This window comes from Protomyctophum bolini (genome assembly GCF_963924005.1).
Source record: "Protomyctophum bolini genome assembly, chromosome: 5".
NCBI lineage: Eukaryota > Metazoa > Chordata > Actinopteri > Myctophiformes > Myctophidae > Protomyctophum > Protomyctophum bolini.
The window spans coordinates 22,902,341-22,923,763 of NC_137866.1; the positions used below are offsets into that span (position 1 = coordinate 22,902,341).

Consider the following 21,423-nt stretch of genomic DNA (forward strand, 5'->3'; position numbering starts at 1 on the left):
ACTAGTTTTGTATAATACTCTTCATTCAGCATTCATACTGTAGCCGTAGCGTATGCTTATGTGACACTCTGGTGGATCTAATCGTTTAGTGTAGGCTAATATTAACATTTACCAAACGAGCAAATGTCCAGTTAGTCTGTCAGTCTTTGGCCAGTAATGTTGGCAAATCGTAATACCTTATGTATGCTCCCTTGTATGATGGTGTTGCGTACTGCAAATAGCTGATCTACTGTATGGTATGCGACGCATTGTGAGCTTGTAGATCAGCTAAATTTGGCACGCGATACAGCCGTACGAATCTGATTTTTGTCCAACTCCATTTAGGAGAGACAGCTGTTGGATGTTTTTGCTGCCCCACCCAAACAGTGAAAGACAATACTGTGTGAAGTGATGTCATTACTACTGCTTATGCAAACCAGCTGTGTGACCTTATGGGGTGCATGGGATTTACATTCCATGCATCTGAGAGCATGGGTGTGTATGTGTGTATGAGTGCATGTGTGCATGTGTACTGTACATATAATAGAGTCATATAATAGAGTACATCTTCCACCTGCAACTGATCTGTCTGACTGTTTGTCCAAGCTTGCTTGCATATGTGCAAGCAAGCTTGGACAAACTTGTATGTGTGCACAAACTATATTATCAAATCAATATAGTCTTCAGAGGGTTTCTGTGTTGAGCAGATCTACATTTTAACTACCTTGATTCCTTGCAAAAAAACAAGACAGAAACTGATGATTCATTAAAAAAAGGTATTTATTTAACAGTTGTGACGGAATGTTAAAAATGATAGAAACAAAAGTAATTTTGTTCCAGTTTGAAAAAAAGGCAGTCATTTTTGCGGTTTTATTGTGATTCCTTTAATCCTGTCAATTGAATCTTGCAGTCCCTTGTAAAGGCGGGGGAAAAACATAAGTTTGGGCAGCGAGGACAAAGTCAAACATTAGTCATAAACATTTAACGTATAGGCTACTATTCTATAACATGAATCCAATTTTGTGACATTGTCAACAAGCACTCCTTATTCTAACAAGATGAGCTATGACGTGAAATTTCTTTGGAACAAAATAAAGCACATGGGTATATATACTTAAATGAACAAAAACAAACACTGCTCAATAGAATGCTGATATTAAGAAAAGCACATGGTATTAAGAAGAGCATTAATACTGACAAATGGATGGACAAAGAACGGCTCTCCTTGACACTTGTGTTTTGGGCCTGAATGAGTCCGCCAGTCAGTCAGTCAGTCTCGTGATTTTCAGCAGCAGCCATAGAGCCACACTATAGTGAGGAGGCCTGTTGGCCTCCCTGCCAGCGTTTCAACTGATCTCTGTACAACTTGTGGGTCGAGCTCGCAGTGATGTGAAGTGGAGGATTCCCTGCGTCTTCACCTGTCCCGCTTGCCTCTGACTCGTAACCACAGCGGGACCCACTGCAACTCCACCAGCCATCACCTTGTCAATTCATTTTTTTACAACATTGTACATGTTTTCTACCAGCTATTGTCACATGCACATCCAGATATATCTCACACACACACACACACACACACACACACACACACACACACACACACACACACACACACACACACACACACACACACACACACACTTGTTTAAAATCAAACGCTCATTGCCAAGTACACACACACATAACTTAAGCATGACAGGCTTAGTTGCGTGTGTGGATATATACAGTACAGTACAGTATGGGTACACACGTATACATTCACACATACTTACACAGTACATGTTCACATGCTCACTCGACACACTCGCACACAACTATGCATGCACACATGAAAGCTCAATAACACTCATAATAACTCAATCAGTCAAACGAAGATCAGGCGACCCCCATGGATTTTCTCTCAAAAGAAGTTTGTAAACAGATTATTGGCTGTGGGTGGGTGTTTTTCTTTCTCCCTTTCTTCTCTTCCATCTTTTAATGCTTCACAATCCGTAGAGTAGACTAAAGATCAATTTGATTTAACACTCGCATTTTTTTGTGGGGATGGATCGGTTGCAGCTTTTTTTTCCTTTCTTCCGAGGCAGTTGACGCAAGGCAGGGATCCTCCCTGGGGGCGATGTTAGCACACAGCTGCGACTCCAGAGAAGGCGCTGTCGTCACAAGAGCCAGTGGTGTTATAAACAAAACAATCGCAGTCCCCCCACCCACAACTTCCCCGTTTTCTGTCTCTGGTCTCTATAGCTTGAAGGTCGTCAGCAACCCAGGGAGACGACAGACAACCTTCGTCATCATTATATTTCTTGAAGGTATAACATCCATGACTATACAGTATTACTTTGCCTGACATTCCAATACAGTCACTCCTTGTTGGGGCGCAAAGCCAAAAAGGAGATGGTGAAGAAACCAGAACAAAAGGGAATCATCAGTGCTGAAAGAGGAGGGTTATTCTAATCCCTGATGTCCATCTTGTGGTAGTGGTGGTGGTGGGCTCTCTATGGTTTCTGGAGGAGGGTGGGAGGGTGGATCACTGGATGGGTGGGTTTGTGGTGGATGGATGATGGAGTAGGGTACAAGTGGAGGGGCCGGGTGTGTGTGTGTGTGTGTGTGTACGTGTGTTTGGGCGTGTGAGGCAGTCGGTTCCGTTTTTAAAGTAAACCGGAGGGGCGGGGCTTTTTCACAGCTCGGTATCTGCCGTCTTGGCAGTGGAATGGCCGTTTGTGGGAGGGGGCTCGGTCTTGGCCTCGTCGGGGGACTCTCCGTTGACGCTGGGTTTTTCCGGGGTTTCGGGAGGGGGGTTGAGAGGCGCTACAGACACCAGAGTGTTCCCCTGGTTCTGCTCGTCTGCCGGACAGGCCTCCTCCGCCTAAACACACAAACGTACATAAGTCTTTATGTGTAATCTGACCAAAATCTCAGAGTAGAATTTTGACCTGAGATCAGATTCTAAAGATGTCTTCTACATCCTCACAGTTTTCTGAAAAAGCTATGTCAATCGTTCAAACATAGCAGACCTACAAGCTCGTAGCACGCCACTCGGTGGCGTGCTATGAGCTTGTAGATCTGCTATTTTTCAATTGCTAAAGCATAACGTAATGCTAACACCAAAAGGGGTTCCCGCCCAAAATGGGTTAAAAATTCCCTTATGAGTCCATTGTTACTCTCCCGGAGTAAAGCTGCAATCCAGAACTATTTTAAATTAATACAATGTTATTTTAACAAACGTAGTGTATGTACAGTATATTAATACAATATAACTAGGATATTTGCAGTGGTTAGAGGTGGTCTCCCTACTCTTTTGTAGAAATTCGGCGGGTAGGAGGAGGATAGGAGTAGTACTGACTGACGAGTAATAGCGAGTAATAGTAAAAGTGCAATATCTCCGCTGATCAGGCAGGGATTCTCTTAAGGAAGAGCAGTAGAAATGTGTGGTCTCTAATGCGAAAAAGACCCAGGTTCGAATCCCGATAAAAAAAAAAAAACTTTTTAAATGAATGCTCTGAAATTCACAAAGTATTGCAAAAACAAAAAAAACTTTTATTATATATATTCCTGCGATCAGCCAAAAATTCACCACGCCACACAACAAACACACATAATGTGGTCTTAAGTATGCGATGCTGTGTGTGGTACGGAGAATCAGCTGCGTTTGGCTAGAGAGATGAAACGAGAGAGATCAGTAGTTGCATATGGCAGCGGCCGGCGGGGCGTGGGCCCTTTGGATAACACTCTCCCTCTATATGCATATTATTCTCTCTCTGATAGCCGGCCAACAGTTTCCCCTAATTAAAAGACCTGGCCACACAATCCCTTTTCCAAGAACGCGTGCATTCCGTTTTGATTTCAAACATAACAAACACATGAGCGTACGAAGCGTGCCCAGGAGGATTATGTGCATGTCCCTTCCTGACATTTTAGTCTAGTTTTTATTTGTCGACGAAATCGTCAGTAAATTAGTCTTAGTTTTAGTCATCATAGATTCATTTTAATTTAGTTTTAGTCAGTGAAAACAGGTAGTCGACGGACATTTTTCGTCTTAGTTTTAGTCGACGAAAGCAACACTGCTTACCAGTCTAATGCCCTTGCTGTCTGAGGCCCGCCTGTTCTTCAGACAGAAGCCCCCGATGAGCGCCGCAGCCAGGAGCAGCCCGGTGAGCAGCACCGCCACGAATACAGACGACCCCGGTGCTGCTGTGCTGTATTCTGTTTCTGACACACCCAGCTGCACATGAAGAAATGCAGGCATGCATGCACACACACACACACACACACACACACACACGCACACGCACACGCACACACACACACACACACACACACACACACACACACACACACACACACACACACACACACACAAAGACGCACACCGAAGAGAGGATTGAGCTGAACAACATCTGAAATATGATATCAAGAGGATATATCTTGAAATGATAATGCAAGATCATAATTAAATCTAGAGGCATTTTTTTTTGTTGGACTCAATAAATGAGATAAGATTGTCAGAAGGGAATATTATGAGGCTTAGCAGAAAGGCTTATTGATTTAGTCGTCTGGGTTGAATCAATAGACTTGCCTTGAAAAAGCTTACTGTAATTTGGTAGTGGCTTTAGTGGTTCTCTGTACTGTATTACACCGAGTGTTGATTTAACTCTTCAGAGTATACAAATGGAACCAAATTCACATGGAACCGTCTGGAAGGGAAGTGTCCAAAAAGTGGTTCCATTTGTACAATATTTTACCGTGTATTTCACTAACCAGACTGGATTAAATCCTAATGGTTTCGGAGACTGTCCACTCACCTGGCCTTTAAGGTTTTCACTCTGTAGGGCATTGGCCAACTTCTCCCCTTGAGCTGTGCAGGAGAAGCAAGTTTGTCGAAAATTACGTGTATTTTCGTGACAACAGAAGGCATACAGTATCAAGCTATTTGATAATCACTATAAAATATATAACACGAATAATAATAACAATGACATTTCATCAATACGCACCATCAGGACTGGCGACCAGGACTGTGTTGCCCTCTTGACTGATGTCCAAGCGACAGGTGTCCATGCCGCACCAGTCCGCAGGGGCGCTCTGGATGATCGATTTGGTTTCCTCCTGCAAAATAGGAGTTGTAAGTGACAATGTCAACATATACGTGCATTTTAGTTACAGTGCTGTCGCCACAGTTCTTGCGGTTCTTTGAACGTGTAATTGATCACGAGAGCAGTGCGGAATCCATCCTGTAATTGTTTCCTGGCGATCGAACATTCATTCACCGTTATTTCATAGGCCATTTCTTATCATGCTGAAGAAATTACTGACAGGATTGATGACTGACTGACTGACTGACTCGATTAATTGACATCTTTATTGACAAAATGCATGTGCATAAACATATTTAATCGAACATATCGGTAAAAAGGATAAAACACAATATTCCGGTAGATCCTTTGAGTGTAAGGGTGTGTGTAGGCTTAGCGCCATGTACTGTAGTAACAGAGATATAGCAGAGAGACGTTTAATGTGTATAATACTGAGTATAAATGATCATATCTCTGTGGACACTCGGTGGTGTGTATAGTGTTCATGCATGTCCTACATGAATGTGTCCGGCTGCGAAAGCCTTTTTCGTGTGTGAGTAATCGAGGCAAAATGCCCGATGGATGGAAAACAGATTGAGGACCACACCTTCTCTCTCTCCCCCCGTAACCCTGAACTGTCTATGATGTCATCGCATTGCACAAGCCTGCTCTTTAGGGCCTGGGGGACGAGCAACGCTCCATTGTGTGCAACGTGATCCAAGTCAGCGTTCGTCTCTCCTTCGGCTTCTAATGCCTAATTTATCGCTGTATTGGACGGTGTCACGCACCAAGAAAAGCAGATGTACAAGCTCACAACGCATGCACCGCATCCCATGACGCAAGTGCTTGTATATTATCGGCTATTTCAGGGGGCTTGTGGCCATCATACGATAAACCCTGGTTACCTCTGGTTATTCAATCAGGGAGGGGACCCAACAGCTGGCCTTTCCTATAACACCCAACTTGCAGGGACGATGAAACTGCGTCAGCCCCCCCCCCCCCCCCCCGTATCGCCCCCCCCCCCCCCCCCCCCTCACATGTCATCCACCCGAGCTTCACCGACCCAGCGGTTACAGTACTCCTGTGTATCCTGTTCTCTTCTCCATCTGCCTGTTTCCACTTGTGACCCATTAAAGGTTATGTCCAGGAATTCTATGCTTTTATGCTTTTCCTTTAGCTGAGATTGACCTCACATTCCCTCCCGCTGCCATGGCTGGAGCTCTCGTGAGTTAAATTCACGTTAACAACAAAGACATTGTCTCCGAGAAAGATTCATGCGCCGTACGTACATATTTTCATTGATTTTGTCCAAGCTGCTGACTTTTTTATAGTGACCCATTGACTCGTGATAAGAGAAAGGGCCACCATTTATCATGGTAATTTGCACGGCTGGTTTTAGAGCGCATGTTCTGGTGATTTACTTGCTCCGAGTTTTCTTTCCCCCCACACTGCTTTGGACTCAGCAATCTAAGGTTATTGGATTTTCTCCATGGACATGTTGTTTAGAGATCTCTTGTCAAGGTCCTTCAAGCCTATACCCTAAATCTCGCTGAGACTCAGAAAACAAGCTGTGTTTTATCTACATAATGCCTTTATGCCTGATCATCGGCTAGACAAGCTGTACGTCTGGTCAGTGTTTATAGTTTCAAGTGAAGCTGGTATACATGGCAACATAAGTTGCTGTGCTGTGCTAATCATTATCAGTGAGGGCTGCACTGCAACATGCTGTACTGTAAGACTAGGACAATAATTTTGTTGTATTTGTTATTTTCGCGTGCAGCATTTCCGGGGATGTATGTGTCATCATCATCCATTGGTTAGACTTCTCTAATGTTGTAACTGTAGTAACTGTAACTGTAGTAACACATGTATCCCACTATTCCCTCTCACTCTGCTAGAACTGGTGACAAAAGAAACCAATTGTCATCAAACAACTGTGAGCTTAAAGAATCAGCCTTGTATTGTATCATCAGACAACACCAGGACAGAGAATAGGGCCCCTACCCCTTACAATTCATCCAAGTGACCTGTGAGCTTTTCGGAGCACAGACCTACAGTATATAACCTGGGAGGAAATATCACTCAGTCTCTTGCTTTTGTGAGGAATACTTGCATCATGATTTACAAAGCTTAAAATGTCTGAGAAAGAGATTCTCTGTATTTTGTCGCTGGGCCCAGTACGTTTCCAACTGTGGCCCTTTAAAACATATTAATCTTATATCCCCCCCATATGTGTGGAACAAGCTGCTTCCTTTGCAGCCAAGGTGCAGGGGGCCAGATAAGGGCTGTGGTGAATGGGACGTGTCATCTGAGGCCCTCCGACGAGGAGGGTAATGGAGCCCCAGTGCTCTTCCTTTGTCTCTTGATGCCCCAGTGGCCTCATAGGATGTGCTGATATCTCAGCCGTTGGCATAGCTTCAGCACAGCCTGTGGTTTAGCATGTTATCAAGATGACCGGGACAGGCTATACTATGGACTTCAGTCAGTGGATTCAAATGGGACAGGGACATGCAGGCTTCCGTGCCTTGGTTGCCGCAATCGCTGATATAGACCCCTCCCAGTAATTACAATTACAATGTCAAGTCACCCCTGTCATCACGTGTAAGTATTACACATGATTTGTTGCAACAAACATAATGACTTATGAGGAGGAATATTTAAAAAGTGAAAGACTTACACAATCAGCTGTTGTAACGATAGCCTTGACGACAGCCTTGCCCTCCAGTGCTTCTTTGTCGACACATTCTACAGCAGGCTGTAAGGAAAGTAAGAAAAGGCTGTCAGAAAGACTTTGGAAAGGTACGGAGAACCATGTAGAAAGGTATGGAGAACCATGTAGAAAGGTACGGAGAACCATGTAGAAAGGTACGGAGAACCATGTAGAAAGGTACGGAGAACCATGTAGAAAGGTACGGAGAACCATGTAGAAAGGTACGGAGAACCATGTAGAAAGGTACGGAGAACCATGTAGAAAGGTACGGAGAACCATGTAGAAAGGTATGGAGAACCATGTATAGAAAGGTACGGAGAACCATGTAGAAAGATACGGAGAACCATGTATAGAAAGGTACGGAGGACCATGTGTGTATAGCCGTAGCAACTTTATAATTCCCCCATTATCCCCCATCTATCTATCTATTCTTCCTCTCCTACATTGCATTCAAAAACACATCGATACCGATTTGACAAAAAAAATGATGTTCATCTCAAACAATTTGTTGACCGAAAACTCTGCCAACTAACCATTAGGATTAATAGAGAAAAAAGAGGAACTAACCAGGTGCTCAATATATATATAAATAAATATATCTCCACACTGGCCTGAAAACAGTTGCATTTTAACGTATAAAATACTCACAATCACCAGTTTAAGAGGGGCCCGTGTTTCTGCGGCTGCAGCCTCAACGGCAACGCCGCCTTCATCGACCACCAGCGGGGCTGGGGCGCTGGTCCCAGAGGTGCCGGAGGTGTCTCCGTTATCTCCCCGGCTGTCGGCGTTGGGAGCGGCGACAGTCCCGGCGTCGTCGGCTGACTGGTCACCCGGAGCGTCGGTGCCCGCGGTGTCTGCGGCGTCTGCCGGAGCCGTGGCGGCAGCGGCGTCGTCAGCGGGGGCGTCCTCCGGGGCTGCGCTGGCGGCGGCATCTGGAGCATCCGTGGCATCTGCTACATTGATTGATTGATTGATTGATATATTGATTGAAATATTTATCAACAGTTTGCAGAATTACAGTACATTTCAAGCACAAACTCAATACAAAGACTGTTAACTGTGTGAGTGGACGACCCAATTAAGCATTACACTTGTTTACAAGAGGGTCCACCATGTTCAATTCATCAAAACATTTAGAGACGTACAAAATAGACACTTCTATAGTCAAAGAACAGAACAGGATTTCATCATAAAGGAGGTAAAAATGGAAAAAGGGGGGGGCGGTGGGGGGGGGGATTCAGATGTTACGGGGGCCAGTTTCAAATTGCAGCCGTCCGTAGGTGCCCTTTGAGAGCGGTTTTGAAGGAGTCAAGGGATTTGCATGTCTTAATGACTGTTGGTAGGGCGTTCCACATTTTGGTGGCATAGGAGCGAAAATAATTTAGTTCCTTGTTTGTGCCGAATCTGGGTTGTACATAGTTCGTTGCACTCCCTCTGGTGTTGTGGGTGTGGACTTCGTTAACATTAAGGAAGTATCTAGACAGGTACATGGGTATCTTGGTGGTGTATCGAATCTTGTGGACCAGACCCATTGCAAGATGCTGTACTCTGTCGTCAAATATGGTTTTAATATTGGCCAATATTGTTGATTCATATACTTTTTTCCAACACATCGTATCCAAAAAGTAAAGGTTGTCCCCCTATACTGATTTACGTTTTTGCGGTCAAGAAAATGACGGTGACGGGTTGAGGGCAGGCAAGCGTTTAAATTGCTTTTTCTTTAGCCATCCTGTGGCCAGCCAACTCCTATCCGCATGCGCAGCACTGCTCCCGCTAAAAGGTTGCATTGGGAAAACATGGCACAGCTGGCTGACTAAAAGGGGCGAAAATAATAGCTTGCTAGTATAACCTTATAGGCCTATATACTTGCATTGGTGTTCATGGTGTGTAGGCTAGCTTGTTGCTGCATTTGATTTAATTGTTGAATGGTTGAAAATAAAATGCTAGAATCACCCCGGTTTGGAGCCAGGCAAAGTATTAAAAGAAAAAACAAATGGGGTCACATGACACATACCTGGGTCAGCAACAGGTGCATCAGTAGCATCCTCGTCACACATCACCCCATCTGAGGAGAGAGAGAGAGAGAGAGAGAGAGGCATAGACGGTATCATTGCTGTATACATGGAGGCTTATAGATTCTGGCCTGTGTACTACATACTACATACACATGTTTATCAATGTCCATCATCATATACTGTACATGTTCACCTAAATGGTTGTATGACTCAGCAATCTTCTGTTACGTTATTCTGCTCCACTTATAACTGTGGTGTACTGCTACTATGAATGGGTTGGGTAAACCCATTCTTAACCACTTAAGCCCTATACTTTATATTGTAAGCTCTTGTAGGTCTCATTGCGGCACATTTCAGCTATTTTAGCCATTTTTGAAAATTGACAACATTTTAACCTTCAGGTTGCAAATGTTTAAGTAATGGCATGTTCAAATTAGGAATACCGGGTTGAAAGAGGTTAACCAATTAGTGCTGTTAATGCTGTTCATCTTTCAGAACCACCTTTCCACAAGGCCCACTTAAGCCACACTGTCTACATAAAGAGAATGCATTTTCTAGCACGTGGGTGCGGTGTTTTTGAATGAGTGTGGCTGAGGGATGGAGGATGGGTTGGAAGAAACAGACTGGCCTGCTAGCTGACCCAATGATGACTGTAGCTGCATGGGCCCCTGCCTCCAAACTAATTTGGCCTGTTTGCTCAGGAGCCGCAGCTAATTAACAGCTAGTATGGGCTAACCCTCTCTGTTCTCAGCTTACACAAATAAACGTGCGTGTCAGAAGTTCACAACCCCCTGACTCTAGTCTTCACGCATCCTCTGGGAGAGGTTCCGTTTTCTGGAATCAGACCTGGATCTGGATTAGGTGGTGTTTGGCATGAGGAAGGCCTTGCTGCTATAGTAAGGTGAACCGGTTAAAACCACTCCTCAGACTAATAACTTTATATTTATGTGAGGCCAATGAATTGCATGAATTACACAGTAAAATCCCCAGTGTTAACATAACTCAAGAATGTGAACAATTGGAACCAAAAGGACCTTTAAGTGTCCATTTGATTCCGTTTGTGATAAATTAACAGATGATTTTTACTGTGTATTAGAATTCAGCTTTCAGGAGCATGACTATTTTTTAAGTTAAATGTTAGAAAATGTATGCAGTTTCTGTTGTTACGTACAAGTTATTTGTTAGGATGGAGAAATCGTCTAGTAAGAAAGATGTTTGGAGAAGTAAAACCATTATCACCAAAGGTTAAGAAATACAGGCAAACGTTCCATCTGTGAGAGCTGTGCCTGATACATCAATGTCAATAACAGCCTCTCTCATTTTAATCTGCTACGGTTAATCCAGGCCAGTCAGGTTATAATACTTAGAAATATGAAATACATACATTGGAATGCAAATGTAGGTTCCCTAAACCAGTGGTCCTCAAAGTGGGTGGGGTCTAGCTAAATTAGAGTTATGCGGATCCATTCAGTTTTTTTGAGTGGTGCAACCACTCCTACAACCAGCAATGTCCGTGTACACCTATGTGTTCAGCTATGTATGTGTTCACCTATGTATGAGCACCAGTATGAGTACCAGTAGGGGCGCTGTTGTGCCATGCAGAAACAGAGAGAGAGAGACAGTGCTGACAGACTGTTGCCTGCTAATGAGAGAGAGAGAGAGAGAGAGAGGAGGGGGTGGGGGGGGGGGAGTTGCACCACTCGGTTCACACGGGTGTGATTCTTTTTCCAAACAGTGGTTTGGGGAAAAAAACGTTTTTTGTAATTTTGAGTCCCACCCTGCAGGCAGACACCAAATGTATCATTCAGGTGTCAGCTGAACAAGATTGGGAATTAATTGGATACCAAGAGTCCTTGAAATTAAAAAGTTTGAGAACCACTGCTCTAAACAAAACTTGTTATGTCATCGTTACGCTGATTAACAACCATCAAGTTGCCACCATGATAGCGTGTGTCCCAGTCTCAGTCTATTCTTCTCCCCCGCTGTGTATCTGTATCTCCACAGCCTTAGGCTGAACATTGTGCAGCGTTGGTCGTATATTTTAATTGGCATAGGTGGGCATAAATCTGTTTAACAGTTTTATTAAAGCCTTTCGTTGATTCCCTTTGGACCAGAACAACTACAGTAGGTTTATTGATGTAGAGATTCAGAATAAGTATGCTGTGTAAGCCCACGCACACCCCTGGAAGTCTCTGGCATCTGTATGTTTTCAACTTGTATTTGAAGATTTCATTCACAACAAGAAAAGGCTTATTGGAAAATGCACATTTATTTTGTATTTAAACCTTTTAGCCTCAGTCTCTTGGGAGAGCATTAATATATATCATTTGCTCTAAAGTGCTCGCATGTCTTGTACAGGGATGCACAAACAACCAATGCACACTGCACGCACGCACGCATGCACACACACACACACACACACACGCACGCACACTTGTGTGCAGAGGTCATCCTGCTTGCTTGGCTTTATCTCCTATCTAAACTCTAGAATCTCTAGGCTACTATGACAGCAGTTTATACGCAATAAATAACACTAGTATAGACACATACAGCTTAGAGAAATCTCCCTCAGCCTCCAGCCAAGCCCCTCCTCAGCACTGAAACGAGGCCTAAAAGACTTCTAGTCTCAACACAAACACGTGGGAATAACATACATAACACTCCTTACAACATATAAACACAACTGTGGCCTCTCCCCAGAGGGTGTTTGGATGAGCTTTAGAGAGCATGAAGCCAGGGTTTCCTGACAAAGGGACTTTTGACCTCAAGTAAAGCCCCGCTCTTCACCTCACTATACTCAGATCTACATCAACGTCCTCCCTATAGCCAGGCTGTCGCTCACACACACCATGGGTGTTCCATCTTTGACACGAGGTGGTCGGTGAGGGCTCGTCTTGGCAGCTGTGTAGGGCACTAAATCATGAGTTAACCCATTTTGACATGGGAACGATTCTGCAAATGTCTTCTAAATCCTGATTGTTTTCTTGAAAAAGCAGTTTTTCTATGTCAGTCGTTCTCAAACACTTTCATGTCACTTTTCACGATTCTTCAAAAATAGCAGACCTACAAGCAGATCTACAAGCTCGTAGCGCGCCACTCTGTGGCGCCCTACGAGCTTGTAGATCTGCTATTTTTCAATAGCTAAAGCATTACATAATGCAACTGTGAACACCAAAAGGGGTTCCCGGCTTCCCGCCCAAAATGAGTTAAAGAGAGGATTCTAAAGCTCTGGGATGGTGAGTGACACTTCAGACGCTGCCTGTGGTCAGCAACGATTACATGGTGAGGAAGACCCAAGAGAAATACACATTTAACCACTTAAATCCTATAGTCGTACAACGAATAGCAAAAATATAACCAATCCACTACTAGCTCACTCTCCTTCTGAGCGCAATTGTATCGCTTTTGGTATTTTTTGAAACTTTTGAAATGTAAAGGTCCTCACTAATGCCCATTATTAAATGTTACATTTTTTTCCTACTCTGTGTCTCATAGGAGGGCTGTGGACAGTTTAGAAACCTGCCTACCAGTGACATCATCGCCAGGCTTTTTTCTTCTTTTTTTCTCCACTTCTTTTTCCTTATTTTTTTTTATAAACACGAGAACAATGGCTGCATGATAACTTTCCAGGAACAGAAAGCTTGCTGTTTCTAGAGTCCTCATCTATGATGTCTATGGTATAGCCTGCAGGTTTCTGTCCACAGCCCTCCTCCGAGACTCAGGCGGAGTAGACAAAAATGGTACCATATTATAATGAGCATTAGTGAGGAGGACCAATTATACAAAGAAAGTTTGAAAATGGGTGAAGTCGTCCAACCCATTCTGGGCGGGAACCCCTTTTGGTGTTAACATTATGCTATGCTTTAGCTATTGAAAAATAGCAGATCTACAAGCTCATAGCGCGCCACCGAGTGGCGCGCTATGAGCTTGTAGATAGCACGTAGATAGCTATTGAAAAATAGCAGATCTATACAAGCTCATAGCGCGCCACCGAGTGGCGCGCTACGAGCTTGTAGGTCTGCTATTTTTGAAAAGTCGAACAACGACTGACATAGAAACATGGCTTTTTCAGAAAACTGTCAGGATGTAGAAGACATTTTTAGAATCTGATCTCAGGTCAGAATGTTTGTTTATAATGCCATGCCAGGTGTGTCAGGTTGACAGTGGATAACAGGCAAGCCACGAATTACATTTGATGAATGATCTTATCCTTAATAGTGCATGAATTCTTTTACATCAAACTCCATGGTATATATTGAATTTTGAGCTTTACAGGACCCATCAGATATACAGGACAGGCTATAGTTGTTGTTGATATTGATGTTTGATGTTTGCTGAAATGTACTAGATATTAGCCTACAACTGCAAAGTTCAAGGTATGTAGATGGGTCATACATACATCCATACATCATATTTTTACGAGTGGTATTTTCACTTGGATAAGGTTAACCAGCTTCCAGCGTTCTACAGGCTGCTATACTGTAAACATATCATATGTCTCCACGGACCCATAAATAAGGTACTATAATCTCCTTGGAAGCATGTCAAGAATTTCACAACTCCGCTGCAGTGGATTTTATTATATGAGGAGGGTGACGGAAGGTCATGAGAAATCAAATCAATTTGCTTTTTGTATCATCCCGCACTCTACGAATCAACGCATTTATGGCCATAAGCACAGTAAGCAGACAAGCTATAAGCTGACCTGGCATTCACACAAACTAGTGTTATATGCCCCAAATTTATGCTCGCCAAGCTCACGATAATATGTGTCACATCCGCGGCGCATTGTAGATCAGCTATTTTCTGTGCGTGACATCTGTTGTATGACAAGTACAGTATACAGTATATATACAGTATATCAGGCATTAGCATTAGCATAGAGACCCGCACACGTCACATTCAAGGCTGACTGGTGGGGGAGGGTTTGGCTGCTTGGCAGCACCTGTGATCTGGAGTATATATAGGGAAGACACACAGTTTATTTATTCATGAGCTCATTCACAGGTACTGTATATCCATATATCCATTCAGTGCGCCCATCTTTTGTGTGTGTTGTTAAATCTACAATACATCGTCACAGAGTATACTAGTATTCCATGGCAGATCTTATTATCATGAAAACTTGATCACTTCATCACGACACGTTGCCTCGTCTTCAAAGTGGACTTTTTTTTAAAATTGCCGTTACAACCACAGTGCCTGGTGTCGAGGTTCACCACGCAGAGCTGCCAGACTTCCTCCTCATCAACCCACAAACACCCTTTACGTGTTAGGCCAGTTTGAGAAACACGCATAGGAGTCGCATAACTACACTCGTGCTTTGTACTTCTTTCAAGCGACGGTCACAAGTATAAGATTGGTCTTTGTTTTGTTTTTGATCAGTTCCCATAGCAAACATAGTTTCCATGGCAGATGTTTTTGGGCCCTGCAGAGACTGGCTGTGCGCCAGGCCATCGATATCATTAGGCAGCAGAAGAGGAAGGATTGGGAGCAGGAGAGAGACAGAGATGTGATAAGACGGACGGGGGAGAATCATCGGTTTAGGTGTTGATGTTGATATGAAAGCCAGACCCTATACATTTGGTTCTGTTTCCCACCAGACGGCTCGACCGTCTTTGACAAAAGACACACACGCAAATGACATGTTTAGCCTGCATGGCCCTGCATGCACAGCCTACACTACACGCACACACAAACAAACACCTGACTGACTCTGGGGTGATGCTTGTGTTTTTTTTCAGAGCCAGACTGACAATGTCAATCTAAAAATGCATGATACTGTGTCAACTATAATGGCAAGTATGAAATAAGAAAGAAATACTGCTTCATGTTGTATTTAATGGCAACATAGGCAACTTTACCATCTAACTATCTAGCTCTGACTTGACCACCGTTGACTTTTGTGATTTGGCATAATTGGAGCTTAATTCAACCTCATCTGTCTCCTGAGATGGAGTGCTACTTGATTGGTAGAGACCTCTGCAACATGCAAACAACAAGGAAAGGTGTATTTATTCTCGCCACAAATCTATTTTCATAGAATTGTAAGCAATTGGGCCATCATTGAGTTTATTTTGAATGAGAGCTATCTTCTCCCACTCACTATAGTTCTATAGTTGCTGCCTCCAAGGACAATATTATGCTTTGTTGTACACATACAACCTGAAATAACTGATTTTGAAACATAGTTATTAGAGTGCAAAACGGGCGTAATGGATTCATTGTATTTGTAAATGTTCCATCGCCTGTGCTTCTCCCACTCTCTCACTGCCCTCAGTAGTCAGGGATCCAGGGAAATGCAGTGAAAACAAACATTGTCGCACGGTACCAGATAAAAGGAGGGGGTATATAGAGCATGAGCATGGGGTGTCAGTCTTTTACAAATGGCCCATCATCTGAAATGGCCTGTACTAGTGCATATTCATTCTCCAGGGAGAGTATAGGGAGGAGGCCAGCTAGGGAAAGGGAGGGATGGGACAGCTGCTAGAAATCTCCACTGGGACCTTCCTCCACGCACTGTATACTGTGCATACAGTACAGTTACGCTGCACTTCCAGAAGGCATGAGGGACAGTGGCACTAAAGCCCAGAGTGTCCTCCACCCAGACAGCAGGGACGACACCTTGGCTGTCATCACCACACCACACCCTCCTCCACTCGTTCCACGTCCCCCTCCTCCTTCCCACTTCCAGATGGCTATAAGGCAGGATGACTCCTTCTGCCTGCATGCTGCCCCTCCCTTCCCTGTTACGATAGCAGTGTCCCCTCGGCTAAAGGCGGCCGCAGTCTGGAATTCCACCAGTCCCCTAGAGGGCCTAGACTAGAGACCCTCCAGGGGAATACCAAGACTGAGAGGAATGAATGAGTGTTCCGACTATACGTCTAGGGTAGGACAAGGGGATGGGGGGGTGGGGGGGGGTGTAGGCAAGCATGCCAACCCTTCCATCCATCTGCTAAACATCCATCAGGTGCAAAAGGTGATAGGGTGGTCATCAGGGGACAGTAAGTTACCACATACGTGTTTTACGCAGACAGACAGACAGACAGGCAGATAAGTGGGCAGACAGACCAGGCACTGTGTTGCAAAAGTCCCAGTATAACCCTGGAGACCCAAACACAGGCCAATTTCCTCCCATGGCGAGACAGCCACTCCAAACACTAAAAACCACAACGTGGAAAATAAATCTCTGCGACTACAGTATATACCAACCAGAGTCCCCCACTCCCCCCCCAGTTCCTCCATGCTGGACGAACGTGAGAACTATTTGGACAGGCCGGTGGCAAACGTTGACTTTTCTGCCCCTGCCCCACGCCCCTGGTGTTTTTAAACAAAACACAAGGAATGGAGCTTGAAAAATATGTGAAAGGGAATTAACAGCAGCCCTGGAATGTTATCTATGCACAATTTTGCACATCCTAGGACAGGATGTAGCTGTCACACCACGCGGCATGCATTGACCTCTCCGAGCTCCAGAGGTGAACACGCTGGCGGCTACAGATAATACCCACCAGCCCTGCTGTATGGATCCAATGCTATACTGCCATGTGCCATAGATAGAGACACACAGTAGTGGTTATCACGGGACCTTAAAGGGACACTTTAGATATTTTTGATTTCAGCATTGAGCCCAGTGTCTCTGATGTCATGGACACTGGGCTCACTTCCTTCCTGGAATACAATTCCCATAATGCTTTGGTGCGTTGCTCTTGCTTGTGGATAGGGGGAGGGCTGTCTTACTGAGACAACATGTAGTCCAGGAAGGAAGTGAGCCCAGTGTCCATGACATCAGAGACACTGGGCTCACTGGTAAAATCTAAAATATCTAAAGCCACATATTACACACATAAAGACTCCCAGGAAAGTGTTCAAAATCTTCTAAACGTCATTAACATATATTCTTTTGCAAAAAGGGAGAAGTGTCCCTTTAACACAGCAATTTTCCTCTGTAGCACAACATCCTGATTTTGAATTGTATTTAAGATTATTGTACAATGTTCCCTCCGCCTCGGATAGAGGGCAGTAAATACTGTAATAAAATCTGTGGAAAAGCGGATACAAAACATTTAGATGCTTTTGAACAGAATTAGGCCTATAGGCTATGATTCTGATGGAAGCTATAGACTAGCTAGACATAGCAGAGTTTCTACCCAGCCCCTGCTTTTGCTAATCAAAGCAACGTCGACCAGTGTCTGAAATATAAAACCTTTGTTTCCGGAAAAACAGCCTATCCATCTTTTTTCTAGCAAAAAGATAAGTTGGAAACGCCAGATGCTCAGAGGGAGGCTAATACAGCACACTGCTTCGCCTCTCCCTGTCAGAACCGGTGCTGTGCTGTAGCAGATGTCCGTGGATCGGTTCCAACTGCCTCTTGACGTGAGCCTGCGGAGTTGGGGAGAGGCTGTAAAAGGATATCTAAACGTATAGCCCTCCAACTATCTGGCATGGTATAATGATTTAGATTATGGAGCCACTGCAGCGCAGTAGGGAGAGGCAGCATGAGGAATGATAGGTCTGCTTGACCTGGTTCAACTCTACAAATCCCCCCCCCCCCATCCCCCCCACCCCCACACACACACTCTTACAAGAGAAATACCCATGCAGAAATCAAGGCCTCCTCACAATGCTCAGCATATGCTCAGAAATGCATTGTTTTGTGAATGTGAATTTGCGCGCCAAGAGCCCAAAACAGGATGCAATCTGGTGTTTTCAATTAGGTTGGATAAAGAGCAGGCTCAGCGACGTGCCTTTTTACTTTACTGAACATTAATTACCCAGAGCAATTATCCTGGCAGTCAAAGGGCCTCAGCCAAGGCTCATTAACTGATTTTTATTCCGCAGGGTAAACAGTATATACCACTATAAAGACAGCGTATAGCCATCTCTAACGTATACGTACGTACACAACGATATACACATCCTTTGCAATATATTGGGGGCTCACTATAGTGACTTCACCATGGACTGATTAATCAAAGTGACTAGGAGAACTTTGAGTTACTACAGAGGTCTCAGTTCCACGACAAAAGCGGTGGGATGACTAAACAAGCTGTCTCCTTCCAAGATAACATTTTTGAGTGGTGCAACCACTCCAAGGAACAGCAATGTCTGTGTTAACCTATGTGACTATGTATGTGTATGTATGTATGTGTGACTATGAGCACCAGTAGGGGCAAAAGTGGCGCTGTTGTGCCAGAAACAGAGAGAGAGAGATAGTGCTGCACTGTTGCCTACTAATGAGAGAGAGAGAGAGAGAGAGAGAGAGAGAGAGAGAGAGAGAGAGAGAGAGAAAAGGGTAGAGGGGAGTTGCACCACTCAGTTCACACGGGTGTGATTTTTAATTAATTTTTAATTTTAGAGTTGCTCATTAGTTTATAACATCAGTTAACTTCAAACTCACATCTAGCTTCTCGCTGCCCTGCCAAGATTGCCGGGTTGAAATGGTGGAGAAATTGGAGGAGAGCTCGGCTCCTTCTCCCCCTTGCTGTTAAAACTCAACAGCTGTAAAATTGCAGCGGGGTGCCAGGGGGAACAAGGAACAATAAGCTCACCAGAACAGCAGTAATTGGAAGAGGAAGATTTGAATGCTAGCACAGCCGTCTGCTATTCATTAGGATTGTTTCACTAGGTAAACATTGTTGCTAGACAATCTATTTCTCCTTGTCAACCCATTCTTTTCCCTGGATGCTCATTTGGGCTATGGTGTGACCCCAGGTTCTGTTTTCTCATCACTAATGAGCATTGTTGGGAGAAGAGCGTGGATATGCTCCAAATAAAGACTTTCTTAAGGAATTACTTAAGGATGTTGTGCCGAGTGTGTCGATGGAGCCCAGAGGATGAGGTAATGCAATGGACATATAAGGACAGGGAAGTGTTTGTTTGTCATAAAAGGTTCCTTTCTGACCATGCTCAAACAAGGTCTGGCCTGGCTTAATTTCAAATCATCTCTCTCATCTTGGAGCAATGGGACAATCCTTAAAGAATAAAGCCACAGAGGTCGCTCTACAAGCATTTAAGGTGCTTCAGCTATGACGTGACCCAAGAGGAGTTACACACACACACCCTGACTTGACATAAGAACACCACTGTCTGCCAATGGTTTACGTAAACGGCCCACGCCCTCCGACAAATGACGTTAATCGAACTTTGCCATCACGACGTGGGACTGAAGGAACGCTGGTCAATAGCTATGAGCACCGTGAGAAAGAGAGTGGCGGGTATACTCTGCCCATGTTGAAATTGGCAGGGGCAGCCATTGCCTGGAAAAGAGAGAATGTTGCAAATGTTGACTGCAGTTAACATGCTGTGTTTATCACGGCTTTGCTCTATGCCAGTGACATGCGTCATTCTGAGAACCCGTCCATTGTTGCTATGTTTTTGTTGTAACTATAATCCTCAGACTGTCTCTAAAAGAATTGAGAAGCCTGAGAATTAACGCGTCTCCACTTTCTGTGGCTCTTTCTGGTGTTTAGATTTATTTTAACTATAGATTCATGATTTGAACTAGATTCATGACTCCATGCTGACATGACTTTGTGTACATATTGCCAAGCACTTGCAGCACATGCACACGCTCACATGCTTGCACATTTAGACGCGCACGCCCGCACACTTCTTCAGAGCCTCTCAACTATGAAAATGCACATAACCTCTAGGAGAAATATCCTAATAGCATTTGTGATTGCAAGTTGTAGTATGCATTAGGACCACATTGGAAAGTGGAAACAAGTGTTTTATTGTGCTTTTTGGGTTTAAGTACTATTATGTTTGCTCGTAATTCTTTAGCAACAAAAACAATCCCGTTTCACACCATCTCTAGAGCAGATTCAAAATGTGGGTTTTCCCCCAAACTTTGGGTGAGATATAATTTATTCCAAGAAGCGTTGGATGACATCAGCCAACAGTGCAGAGAGTGCAGACCATGCCCATTTTAGAGCTACATATTTGTGAATCTGCATAACTGCTGAGTGAAAGCCAGGGGAATTATAGGAACATTAACTAAATCTGCTTACAGAGAGACCAAGTATTTGACTGGCTGACTTCGATACGATAAGAATGTTAACTCGGCTAAATGCATTCAAATGCATTCAGTGAGAATCCCATCTGTCTCTTGACATACACTGATCTCTCTCTCTCTCTCTCTCTCTCTCTCTGTCTGTCCCCCCAACAACAGTCTCTCTCTACTCCAACTTTATCACCACATTATTTGTCACATCACAATGTATAATAGTTACATTAGTTGCAGTTACATAATAATACTTAGCCTCACTCTTGCTTACTGTGACCAAAAGCAGTTTGTTTTGGCCTCTCACTAAACTATCTGTGAGCATCAGTGAGATGCATGACTTGAGTCATCAAGGACAGTAATCATTGTGATTCTATACGCTTCAGTCTAATACTGAGTGGCTGCAAATATTATTTACAGTACATAGCATTCCTTGCATGCAATCTGATCCCGACCTGTCCTTTTCTTTCCTTGTATATGTTTGCTATTATTGATGATGCTATTGTTTACTTCATTTAATTTACCTGTGCACAAGTCTTAACATAAAGAACTCCTCAAACCTTGAACCTCAATGTGTGTGTTCAGATGAACGATAAGACTGAAGTTTCTCTAGACTGTCTCTCAGTCTAGACTGTCTCTCTAGAC

The 21,423-nt window shown here is 43.9% G+C and overlaps 1 protein-coding gene across 2 annotated transcripts in view; it reads right to left on the reverse strand.

Moving 5' to 3' along the window:
- Window positions 1–741: 741 nt before the first annotated feature.
- The window catches only part of cd34 (CD34 molecule), a 23,899-nt gene continuing 3,217 nt past the window's right edge, over window positions 742–21,423 (reverse strand). Inside the window, exons 2-8 of one of the 2 annotated variants that reach the window (XM_080764818.1) lie at window positions 9,773–9,823; window positions 8,407–8,708; window positions 7,726–7,803; window positions 4,971–5,082; window positions 4,779–4,831; window positions 4,046–4,198; window positions 742–2,842 (exon numbers count right to left, since the gene is read on the reverse strand). In XM_080764818.1, the coding sequence (XP_080620944.1) occupies window positions 2,654–2,842; window positions 4,046–4,198; window positions 4,779–4,831; window positions 4,971–5,082; window positions 7,726–7,803; window positions 8,407–8,708; window positions 9,773–9,823 (938 nt within the window). In that variant the 3' untranslated portion in view covers window positions 742–2,653. Of the gene's footprint in view, window positions 2,843–4,045; window positions 4,199–4,778; window positions 4,832–4,970; window positions 5,083–7,725; window positions 7,804–8,406; window positions 8,712–9,772; window positions 9,824–21,423 lie in introns of both variants that reach the window. The other variant, XM_080764817.1, reaches the window with a different exon arrangement.